At 41.0% G+C, this 12,482-nt stretch overlaps 1 protein-coding gene across 3 annotated transcripts in view; it reads left to right on the top strand.

The window, feature by feature from the left end:
- The window catches only part of LRP2BP (LRP2 binding protein), a 48,834-nt gene that overhangs the window by 23,101 nt on the left and 13,251 nt on the right, over nucleotides 1–12,482 (top strand). For all 3 annotated transcript variants that reach the window (XM_006160451.2, XM_006160452.3, XM_006160450.2), the window contains exons 5-8: nucleotides 6,073–6,215; nucleotides 6,304–6,409; nucleotides 8,176–8,399; nucleotides 10,574–10,748. In XM_006160451.2, coding sequence (XP_006160513.1) covers nucleotides 6,073–6,215; nucleotides 6,304–6,409; nucleotides 8,176–8,399; nucleotides 10,574–10,748 — 648 coding nt within the window. The remainder of the gene's footprint in view (nucleotides 1–6,072; nucleotides 6,216–6,303; nucleotides 6,410–8,175; nucleotides 8,400–10,573; nucleotides 10,749–12,482) is intronic.

The raw sequence follows: 12,482 nt of genomic DNA, 5'->3' as shown, positions 1-12,482 counted from the left end.
AAAGCACACTGAAATATTTAGGAGTGAGGTGTCCTGGTATTTACATGTCTACAGGTAACTTAAAACAAGTCAGCTAAAAAAAATACAGATGAGGAAAATATAGCAAAATATTATTGCTGAGAATCTGTGTGATGTACTGCAAATGTTTACGTATTATTTTTCCTACTTTTTTTGTATGCTAGAAAACTTTATTATTTTAAAGGAAACCTCAAAGAAACTCATAATCAGTGCAGCTGGAGACAAATGCTGTTTGTGTAAATTCCCATTAAATCAGAGTATGGATGTGCTTTACTTAAGGCAAATGTCACAGAAAAAATTTCATACAGCTCAACAGAGATGTTCAAAAGTACGCACAGAAACACACATTGAAACTTCAAGGGAAAATATAATAGTATAATGATAACTTAAGCTCTAGCCAATATGAGAAACATACTAATACAAGCCTACACATATAAAGCATCTAGGTTCAAAGTACATTTTTAAAATGTGCTAAAAAATAAACTGACAAAAAAGTGTATATATATGTGTGTGTGTGTGTGTATGTATGTGTATACATGTATTTTTTGAGAAGTTTTTGCTATAGGGCATATGTGCTTACCAGAAAGACAGAAAGACAGAAACTAATAAATCACCCCTGGAGGGGATGGCCACGCTGCAGTCCCTTCTCCTCTATTCCCCTCTCGGGATTTTGGGCACACACGTACATACGCCCGGCGTGAGTTTTCAGCTGCCGGGTCTGGGACTCAAACCATGGTCGACTACATGGGTGTCCAGCAACATAACCATTACGCCATCTGCTAGTGCTGACAAAATATTTTTAAGCTAAAATATTAATTGGGGTGGATGGCAGCAGAGCAGGAAAATGCGACACTGTGAGGCAGACCCCCATGAGAAGGTTGCCAGTTCCCATCCAGACCCCTCTTCTTAGTATGCTGTGTACACCGTGTGCCCATGATCGAGACTGGCAGAAGCCAGGGTGGATTCTGGCATCTAGACCCTCTTGAGACTTTCTCTGTCTCTCTGTCTCTGTACCTCTCTCTGTCTCACTCATGGGATAAATGAACTTAAAAAATCAAAACATTAATTAAAATTAAATCATTTTGATTTCTGCATTTGAATATATAATTTTCAGTATACAGTAGGCACATTTTATAAATTATATAACATCCAAACAATAAAATTTATAACATGAAATTTTTAGACTTAGGGTTGATTTGTCAAAATTGAACATTTAGGGGCCAGCAGGTGACGTGGTGATTAAGGCACACATGGACTCCCACATGGCCAACAGCAGTTCAAATCTCAGAACTAGCAGCTTGAAAATCACGCTGGTCACATGTATGTGCATGCCCAAAATCCTAAGAAGAGAATGGAGGAGAAGGGACTGTGGCGTGGCCATCTCCCCTGGGAGGTAGTTTTTCACTTTCTCTTTCACTGTTTCTCTCTCTCTGGTGAGTACACCCACCCTATGGTAATAACCTTAAAAAAATATTGAACAGCTATACCTCTTCCTTGTTTAAGATATAAGTAAAATACCTTCAGTTGCCCCAATACTCCAGTATCATGGATGGTCAAAGACCTTCAAAATTTTCCATCTTCTGTTAGTAACTTACCAAGTTATTCTTGATCTATTGTGATCCATAGTCTAACTGGGCCATATAGCTTTATGTGGTAGACAAGAAGTGTCTGTTTCCAGGGAGTGCTAAAAGGGCACTATTATGTAGGTTTCAGTATTTGGGGATCTACAGTGGAATTTGGTTATGATTTTTTTTAAGAGATTTTTTTGCTATAGGGCGCATGTGCTTGCTGAAGAGACAGAGACAGACAGAAAGACCAAAAGCAAGAAATCACCCCACCCCCAGGAGGAATGCATCCTGCAATCCCTTATCCTCCATTCTCCTCTTGGGATCTTGGGCACATGCACACACATATGCCCGGAGTGTTTCAAGCCAATAGATCTGGGACTCAAATTGCTGTCGACTCTGTGGGAGTCCAGTGACCATTACGCCGTCGGCTGGTCCTGCTACAGTGGAATTTGGGACTAGTGTTCGAAAATATAATTGATGGTTGGCAAACTCATCAGTCACTATTTTTGCTTTTCTAGAGAGATTTTTGTTATAGGGCACTCACCAGAAAGACAGAGACAGAGAGACAAAAAGTGAGAAATTACCCCCCAGGGGGGATGGCCACATCACAATCCCTTTCTCCTCCATTCTCCTCTCGGGATCTTGGGCACGCAGGCACACGTGTCCGGGACTTGAACCGCTGTCTACTACATGGGAGTCCAGTGATGTAACCATTATGCAATAATCCCAACTCTATTTTTACATTATACTTCTCATGACCTCCCAGATTCAACTCTATACATTCGATGCAGTCTGAATCTAATTTCCTACATGATTTCTTTTGGCACTTTGCAAGCTGATTCTAAAATTCATAAAAGAGCAAATAGGCAATTACCCAGCTAATTGTAAAGAACAAGCAAGTGGCTGAGTATATATCTGTAGTACTAAATGTGGGGTTTGTTCAGAAATAGATAAATACATCAAAAGAACAAAATGGAGCCCAGACACATATTTAGTATATCATAAAACTGCTATTTCAAATCTACGGGAAATCGTGATGGGACAATTTGGTTTGTACTTTCTTCATTATATATATGTGTGTGTGTGTGTGTGTGTGTGTGTGTATTAATAGTTGCTCTAGACATTATAATATATGCATCTTTAACTTACCACAACTTACATGGATTTAATATTGAATTACTTTAGAACAAATATAGGAAACTTGCTGAATGTGTTTGTTGTTGATTTTTCTTGTTTTTCTGTAGGGTGTGTGTTTTTTCCAGAGAGACAGAGAGGGGAAGTGAGAAACCCCTTCTCCTCCATTCTCCTCTAGGCTTCTGGGCATACACGCACACATGCTCTGTGTAATTTTCAAGCTACTGGAAAAGACAGAGACAGAGAGACAAAAAGTGAGAAATTACCCCCCAGGGGGGATGGCCACATCACAATCCCTTTCTCCTCCATTCTCCTCTCGGGATCTTGGGCACGCAGGCACACGTGTCCGGGACTTGAACCGCTGTCTACTACATGGGAGTCCAGTGATGTAACCATTATGCAATAATCCCAACTCTATTTTTACATTATACTTCTCATGACCTCCCAGATTCAACTCTATACATTCGATGCAGTCTGAATCTAATTTCCTACATGATTTCTTTTGGCACTTTGCAAGCTGATTCTAAAATTCATAAAAGAGCAAATAGGCAATTACCCAGCTAATTGTAAAGAACAAGCAAGTGGCTGAGTATATATCTGTAGTACTAAATGTGGGGTTTGTTCAGAAATAGATAAATACATCAAAAGAACAAAATGGAGCCCAGACACATATTTAGTATATCATAAAACTGCTATTTCAAATCTACGGGAAATAGTGATGGGGCAATTTGGTTTGTACTTTCTTCATTATATATATGTGTGTGTGTGTGTGTGTGTGTGTGTGTATTAATAGTTGCTCTAGACATTATAATATATGCATCTTTAACTTACCACAACTTACATGGATTTAATATTGAATTACTTTAGAACAAATATAGGAAACTTGCTGAATGTGTTTGTTGTTGATTTTTCTTGTTTTTCTGTAGGGTGTGTGTTTTTTCCAGAGAGACAGAGAGGGGAAGTGAGAAACCCCTTCTCCTCCATTCTCCTCTAGGCTTCTGGGCATACACGCACACATGCTCTGTGTAATTTTCAAGCTACTGGACACAGGATCCGAACAGCGCAGTCAACCGTGTGGGACCTAGTCACTCTAACCTCCATGTCACCTGTGGATCCAGTGTTTTCATTTACTCTGCCTCATCCTTGATGCTGTTGTATATATGTTACATTTATTTATGTTATCACCCCCCCAATGCAAAATAACTGTAACTTTTGCTTTAGTCCTATTTTTGGAATGTAGTAATTACAAGGGAAATATATAAACATGCACACATGTATGTGTGTCCTTTTGTATTTGCTACTTTTTGTTTGTTTGTTTGACTTTCCCGATGTGGGTGCTCACACCACACTCCCTTCTCTGCCATTTCTCCATCCTGTGTGAATCTCGGGTACACATGCACATGTACCAGGTGTGTCTGCCACAGCAGCTGGGATCTGAGCCACAGTCGGCCATGTGGGACCTGGCTTCCTTCACCACTGCACCATGGGACCAACATACCACTCTTCCCTATCCACGGAGTTAATATCCGGCACCTTTCTCACTTCCCTCCGACATGGAAGACTTCTTGGAAAGGGCGTTTCTTGTAGTGCCGGTGATCAATGAGCTCTTATTTGATGACCTCAAAATGTCTTTGTCTTCATTTTTAATGAGCTATTTCTCTAGCTGACAGTTTTTTCTTTTCGGATTTGATGTCATTCTATGATCTCTGGCCTTCATTGTTTCTCCTGAGAGGTCAGTCACCAATTGCACTGTTGTTCTCCTGTGTCATTTTTCTCTGTTTGTTTAATGAGTTATTTCTCTAGCTGACAGTTTTCTTTTCGGATTTAATGTCTTTCTATGATCTCTGGCCTTCATTGTTTCTCCTGAGAGGTCAGTCACCAATTGCACTGTTGTTCTCCTGTGTCATTTTTCTCTGTTTGCGAGATTGGCTTTATCTCTGGCTCGCAGCACTTTGACTAGGACGTATGCTCAAGAGAGGGTTTTCTTTGTTTCTTTCTCCTGGGATCCTTCTAGTTGCCGCTTTCAGGAGTGATCTCTTTTCCGGCTTGTTGTGGTAACCTTCCCAGTGCCTTTAGATGTTGTTCTTTCTGTTCTTCCCAGATTTCATCTTTGCTCTCTGTGAGAGGGTTTATGCGACCACCTCACTTAACAACTACTGCCTTAAATGCCCCGTTACTCTCTCGTGGGAGGAGGGTGGGGCATGGAAGATACCTACACCTCACGTATTCTCGAAAATAAATCCCTATGATCTGGGAAGTCTAGAAGTAAAACACCTTATTTTCTCAACCATTACGTGTCTGGGCAGAAATAACACTTGGGGAGAGCAGTGAGAGGGTACCAGCTGGAGCAAGGTATGTAAAAGTGCATTTGACTGACCATTATTTTCTTCGAGTAATATTTGAAGGTTTATGTCTGATGAATTTTTCAGAGGGAGGGGGCAATTCTTTTGTTGCTGGTGGTGGTTCAAATGTCTTCTGTTTTTGTTTGTTTCGTTTTGTTTTGTGTGTGTGACCATGCAGGAGATATACTAGGAAGATTAGTACCTTAGAAACAAATTATCACTCATTCTTGAGACAGGGAGGTAGTGTTGCTATATTTTGATCAACTAGACTGGGGAGAAATGTTCATATATTGAAATGATCACCTTGTAAGCTAAATAATGTAATTGAATGTATTTTTTTAAAATGAAATAAAAATTATAAAATAAAATTTAAAAATTAAAAAAAAAGAAATTATCACTGAGCACATTTTGTGAAGGAAGTTATTGGCTATTCTAGCACTTTGATAAATCCTAAGAACTGTGCTGATTCAGGACAAGAGTTACAAGGTGGGAGGGAGGGGAAGAGAAAGCAAACCCATAGTAAGAATTAGTGCAACTTGGGACCAGCAGTTAGCGTAATGGCTATGTCGCTGGACTCCCACGTCGACTGTGGTTCGCGTCCTGGACCTGGTGGCTTAAACTCACGCCGGGTGTGTGCGTGTGCATGCCAAAGATCCCAAGAGGAGAAGGGATTGCGCTGTGGCCATCCCCCCTGAGGGGTGATTTCTCGCTTTCTATCTCTCTGTCTCTGTCTGGTGAGCACACACGCCCTATAGCAAACACCTCTCAAAAAAAAATTTTTTTTTCTATATCCCAGAACCCCTGGGAATCAGAAGACATGCATTTATGAATTCTTCCCTTCTTTATCTCTAGCTCCGCAGAATCCAGGACAATCATACCCCTGGGGTAGATTCATGACATGATACATCATGTCGAAGGGTGAACACTTTACAACACTAACTGGAAGAACAATATTTAGTAAGAGTAAAACTAAAAACTAGGGCTTTGTTTGTTTGTTTCCTTTGTGGAAGGAAAAAGGAGTGGAGTGTATGAAGAAAATTCTTGATTCTCCATGTCCCAAAGCAAGACACTTACAATTTGCAGCTGCTTACAACCTCGGACGAGCTTATTATGAAGGAAAAGGTGTTAAACGGTCAGATGAGGAAGCAGAAAGGTAATCTAACCTGAGAACAAGATTTTGTCTTAATGAAATGACAAAATAAATACTAACTTGCCTTTTTTTTTTTTTTTCTCTCTTTTAGACTGTGGCTTTTTGCTGCAGATAATGGAAATCCGAAAGCTAGTGTGAAGGCTCAAAGTATCCTAGGATTGTATTATTCAACAAAGGAACCTAAAGAGTTCGAAAAGGTAACAGTTCCCTTAACGCTAGCATCACACTTAGACTATTGTTTCATTCTTTCTTTTTGGAAAGGATGGTTGGAAATTAGTACGTAGTTTTGGGTATCTTTTTTTTAAGAGAGTTTTTTTTTGTTTTTGTTTTTGTTTGTGGGTTGTTTTTTAACCAGAAAGACAGAGAGAGACAGAGAAACAGAAAGTGAGAAATCACTCCCTGAGGGGGTGGGACGGAGTGGTGGCCACATTACAATCCCTTCTCCTCTATTATCCTCTCAGGATTTTGAGCACGCACATATGCCCAGTGTGAGTTTCAAAGCCACCCCGTCCAGAACTCAAAGCACAGTCATCTATGTGGGAGTCCTGTGACATAATCATTATCCCATCCACTGGTCCCCTCTTATATTTTCTTAAGATGCAGAGAAAGTTCCAGTCAGGAGGTGGTGTGGTGGTTAAGGCACCAGACTCCCACCTGGCCAACTGTGGTTTGAATCCTGGACCCAGTGGTTTGAATCCTGGACCCAGTGGCTTGAAAACCATGTGGGCACACGCAGGCAGGTGAGCACCCAAAATCCCAAGAGGAGAATGGAGGACAACAGATTGCATTGCAGCCTGGGCATCCTCTCTGGGGGGGGGGAGGGGGACGATTTCTCACCTCCCCTCTCTCTGTCTCTTTCTCTGGTGAGCACATACACCCTATGGCAAAAACCTAAAAATAAAAAATGCAGAGACAGTTTGCATTTTAGAATCTCAAAGTTCATTCACACCTTTTACTTCTCTCTAAATGCTAAGGAGATCATGAATGTGGGAGTATTTTGCATAATAGAAAAAGTTACGGAGTACTATACTATAAAAGCCAAAAGAGGAGGATGGTCCTGAAATCAGGCCCAGATCTCTTTAAGGATGAATAAATCAATACCATCTTTGATGTGAGGAATGAATGACACCAGTAGGAATAATATACTAAGAAATAAAAATCGAATCTAAGATTCTCACTGAAATACACTCTTTAATCATCAATGATTGAAACACTGTCTATGAAACTCTGCAGGAAGAAGGAAACGTAGGACCAAGTCCTGCTCGTAAGACAGGCGTTAACAGGAAACTCAAAAAAGGGCACCTGACTAGGACCATTCTCAGACACCTGAACAGCCACTTAGAAATAATTTTTATGTATTGGCCCAGAGAGGGACAGAGAGAGAAAGTGAGAAAGCAAGTCGCCAGGTCCGGGACTCGAACTGTGGTTGGCCATGTGGAAGTGTCCAGTGCTCTTAACCACCATACTCCCTGCCAGCCCAGAAATAATTTCTTGACCTAATTCAGATTCACGGTGTCTGACCATCGAGATGTGTTTGAGACTTCATAAAGCCCTCCTCTGTGGGTGTCTTCCATCTTGGCAGTGCTGTCTCTGAGGTCCCCTCGGGGCTCCCACTGTCACTGAGAACCCACAGCTCTTCTCTCCCTGCTGTGCCTCATTGTAGCTGTCTCTGAGCCTTCCAGACACAGGGTGCCTACTCTTCACCATCTTGAGCCTTGACTCTGGAAAATCCCCAAATCCTGAGACTCAGGATGGCTGATGCTCCTCCACCGTGACCTCTCTGGACTATGACCTCACCTCAGCACGCTCTTGTAGACATGCGAATTTAGTACTAGTGTGAAATACATGCAAGGTGTGACCGTTTCCTAGAGAAAATAGAACAAAACTATTTATTTTGCTCTTTTCAGAATTCCCTTATACTTTGGTCTTGCAAATAGTGAAATAAAGTTATGCTTTTTCTTAGGCATTTTATTGGCATTCAGAAGCCACTGGCAATGGGAACTTGGAGTCCCAGGGTGCACTTGGCCTCATGTACTTTTACGGGCAAGGCGTCCACCAGGATACCGACACAGCCCTGCACTGCTTACGGGAAGCCGCGGAACGTGGAAACGTCTACGCCCAAGGGAACCTCGTGGAGTATTACTACAAGATGAAGTTTTTTACCAAGTGTGTTGCATTTTCCAAAAGGTGAGTGTCTTAGTCCATTTTGTGCCGCTCTAACAGCATACCATAGATTGGGTAATTTATAATGAACAGAAATTTATTTCTCATAGTTCTAAAGTCCAAGAGCCTGGGAAGCCCAAGCTCAAGGCTCTGGCAGGTTTGGTTGTCTATTGAGGGCTGTAACCTCCAGAGGAAAGGAACTGAGTCTTCACATGGGCAAAGCCAGAAGGGCCAGCCACCCAGAAACTATGTGAAACCTCTTAAAAGGGCCAGAACACCATTCTTGAGGCCTTAATGGTCTAATCATCACTTAACAGGCTCACCTCTTCCTTCAAACACTGACATCAGCAATACTTGAATTTTGGAAGGGACACATTCAAATCATAGCAGTAAGTTTTGCATAAGGAGCTGGCAGGTGGTGTGTGGGCAAGGTGTTGGAGTCTCACATGGCTGAGTCCCAGACCTGGTGGCTTGCTTTCTCACTTTCCCTTTCTCTTTCTGGTCAAATTAAAAAATAATAATAAATGAAATTAAATAAATAATTAATTTTTTAAAAAAAGAATGCCTACTAAACACCCTATGCTGTAACACTACCTACACCAGGAAATCAGGCATGGGTGTTGTCTAGTGGGCGATCAGACTGTGTGCATAGGCTGATGCATTTCTCAGTCACGCTGGTCCACCGACCTGAGTCTCCAGTCTCCCCCAGCCCATGCAGGGCAACCACCCACAAAAAGGAGGAAGAGGAGCAGCTGCTTACCACTCCTGCCCAATGCCTTGGCTTCCAGGAAGCAGGCCACTTAGGAGTGACCGCCAGTGTCCCAGAGCAAGTACCCTTCTTGGTTAAAACTGTGAATTAAACAGTCTCTCAAATCTTTGAAACTTCTCCCTATCTTCCACATTCCTATTCCCTATAACATGACGGTGAACATGGAGTCAACTAGATTTCATTTTCATACAATTCTCCATATTTGTGTCTGGGCTGTAAAGGATGACTTTTTCTTGACCCATTTGAAAAGAATACGGATGTGCTAGTTCCCCGCCCCACACACACACCGCATTGCCTAATTTTGTCTTTAGCAAAGGTTGTTAAGCAATTTGATTATAAAGTACCTTGGTTTGATTTTCTTCATAGTTCTTGTTCTCAGGTTTATTGTATTTCTATGGATTTACAGTTTTTCTCAAATTTGGAAATTTTTAAGCCGTATTTTCTTTAAATATCTCTTCTGTCTTCCCCTCTTTCCCCGCCTTTAGGTTGCCAGATACATATATAATTGACCACTTCATGTCTTAAAGCTCACTGGTGCTCTGTTCAACAGATGTCCTTGTTTAAGTGTTTTCTTGTCATGTGACGAAATCCAAATTCAAGGTTCATGTTCAATACATGACCCAAAGAAACAGAAAATGCTTTTCCCCCATTCAGTTTAAATCCACAAAATATTAAATTTAAAAGACTTGTCAATGGAAATAACCAAACTCTATTAAAATATTTAAAATGGTTTATTCATAGCCAAGTTGTGAGTGAAGGCGTCAGGGCACAGCTCATGGCAGTGAGGGTGTTCCAGGGGGCGTGGCTGCAGAAGCTCTTCTCCTTACTGCTGAGAGCGGGACATACAAGGCAACTGTAACTCATACGTGGGAGCTCCATGTTCTGTCCCCAGAAGGCAGAACATCTAGAAATGGAGTCTTACCGGTTATAGGTGGGTTTAGAAATTCTTAGGTTAGTAATTGGTTAAAAACACAAGTCTTTGTCTTAAAACAACTCACTCAGCAGAAAAGAATGTCTGAGTTTAGGAGAGATAAGAAGGCTTTGCTATATACCCCATGATGCTTGCCAGGGTCAGGAAAGAGGAAGCAGCCCACAATCCCGGACCAGAGCAGTCTGCTATAACAAGGTTAATACCTGCAGGTCCGACTCTCCCAGCCCCTTGGGAAGAATTTTATTATGAGTCCTCAAACTAATATTACAAGAAAAACATACCTTTGTTTTCTCGTGATTATGAAGCCGGGTGAATATAACATAGGGGAGCTATAAAGTAACCATCCTAGTTCATCTTCCCTTGGTGTTAGTTGACTGTTACATTCACCCTTTACCGTACAGCAAGCAACTTAGCTCTCAAAGGAGTAATCACTTTGGGCACAAGGACAATTTCATTGTTGTTTTGTAACAATGTAAACTGATGTCCTTTCTGATGCAGGATTGCGGACTATGATGAGGTTCACGACATCCCCATGATAGCCCAGATCACTGACTGCCTGCCGGAGTTCATCACCCGAGGCATAGCCATGGCGTCTTTCTACCACGCGCGATGCCTACAGCTTGGCTTGGGCATCACAAAGGACGAAGCCACGGCCAAACACTATTACTCAAAAGTAAGCTTTAGAACAAAATAGAAATGGACCCAAACAGAAACTGTTATATTTCTCATTAAGACTTGAGCAATTGCATGGGATTTATTTTTTCCTGTTTAAGTACTGTGCAGAAAACCTCCATCTGAAGAGGGGTTGTCTGAACATGCAGATTGCTTGCAGATCAGTTGCTGGCATAACTCAACTCAGATGATAAAGTCTTATTTTAAGGCAAATTACACTTTCATTCTGTTACTATCTGCAGCCCTAAGGTGTAGCACCAAGACCTTTCTTAAAGTTCAAAAGGGCGTATCTTTTACCCAGAAAACATATGAACCTGTATCTTCATGCTAGTATCTCAATGAAATCTTTTTATTTTTAAGAATTATTTATTTATTTGTTATTATTATTTTTCACATGAATTTTGCCAGAGAGAGAGAGAGAGAGCAAGCAAGTCACCAGGTCCAAACTTGAACCATGGTCAGCCATGTACATGAATTTTGCCAGAGAGAGAGAGAGAGCAAGCAAGTCACCAGGTCCAAACTTGAACCATGGTCAGCCATGTAGGAATTCCAACACATTAACCACCATGCCACCTGCTGGCCCATCAATGAAATCATTTTTAAAGTTTTTTTAATGCATATTTTAGGAGCAATATTCATGGGTTTGAGGTAATCAGCTAAAATATGGCTTTTCATATTTTAATATATTTAGATCTTAAATGGATTTACATCTTTTTTTTTTTTCTTTTTGGAGAGGTTTTTGCTATAGGGCACTCACCAGAAAGAGACAGAGAGACAGAAAGCGACAGAGAGACAGAAAGTGAGAAATCACCCCCTAGGGGGGATGGCCATGCTGCAATCCCTTCTCCTCCATTCTCCTCTCAGGATCTTGGGCACGCACACACATGCACCCAGTGTGAGTTTAAGATACCAGATCCGGGACTTGAACCTCAGTCAACAACATAGCTATTACGCCAACTGCTGTTCTTCCATTGAATGGATTTACATCTGAACTATGGAAAAGCAACTATGGAAAAGGTGGGGATGGAGAGTGGGGTTGGAGGATTATTATAAATAGTAACTATAAGTGAATTGTGTGTGTGTGTGTGTGTGTGTGTGTGTGTGTGCTTTCAGGCAAGGACTGTTTTATTTATTTTCATATTCCCATCACCTCATACAGGGCATGCCACATTTAGCAACTCAATTCTAGAAACAGAAGTGGTGCCAATATGAAGATATCCATTTAATACTAAGGTTAACAAAAGCATGGCTAAGGTCAGATACTGACTGTTCTGAACATGGCTTAAGACTCTTGGGGATATATTTATTCTTTTTTTTTTTCCATTGAGAATACCCTTTGTATTGGCTCAATCAAGCACATCAACATATGTGTTATTGTCAACAAATCATTTTCCATTTCTTGTTTTCTGTATATTTTGCCTTTTTTCCCATCCTTGATTCCCTATCTCACCCTCTGCCATCTCCCACCCTCCTCCCACACTGTGTCTGGTATCTATTATTGCTTTCTATGCCTCCCCCCTTTTATTGTTTCACTAAATATCTTAATAAATCTAAATATTTTCAATAGCAAGCACAGCTGATATATACATATCCATGAACACAAGCCTGACTTTAGGCATAAACCTCAGTGAATAGAATGAACATACTATAAAGTAGCACCTAACTAGGGCTATATAGCTTAACTGCAGTCATCAAATAGGTATGTTTAATGCTTTTTTTTCTTCTGAAATTTTTT

The sequence above is a fragment of the Tupaia chinensis genome, unplaced genomic scaffold, assembly GCF_000334495.1.
Source record: "Tupaia chinensis unplaced genomic scaffold, TupChi_1.0 Scaffold000685_1, whole genome shotgun sequence".
In the NCBI taxonomy this organism is placed as follows: Eukaryota; Metazoa; Chordata; class Mammalia; order Scandentia; family Tupaiidae; genus Tupaia; species Tupaia belangeri.
The sequence above is the reverse complement of the archived record's forward strand: the minus strand, read 5'-3'. Positions and strand labels throughout refer to the sequence as shown.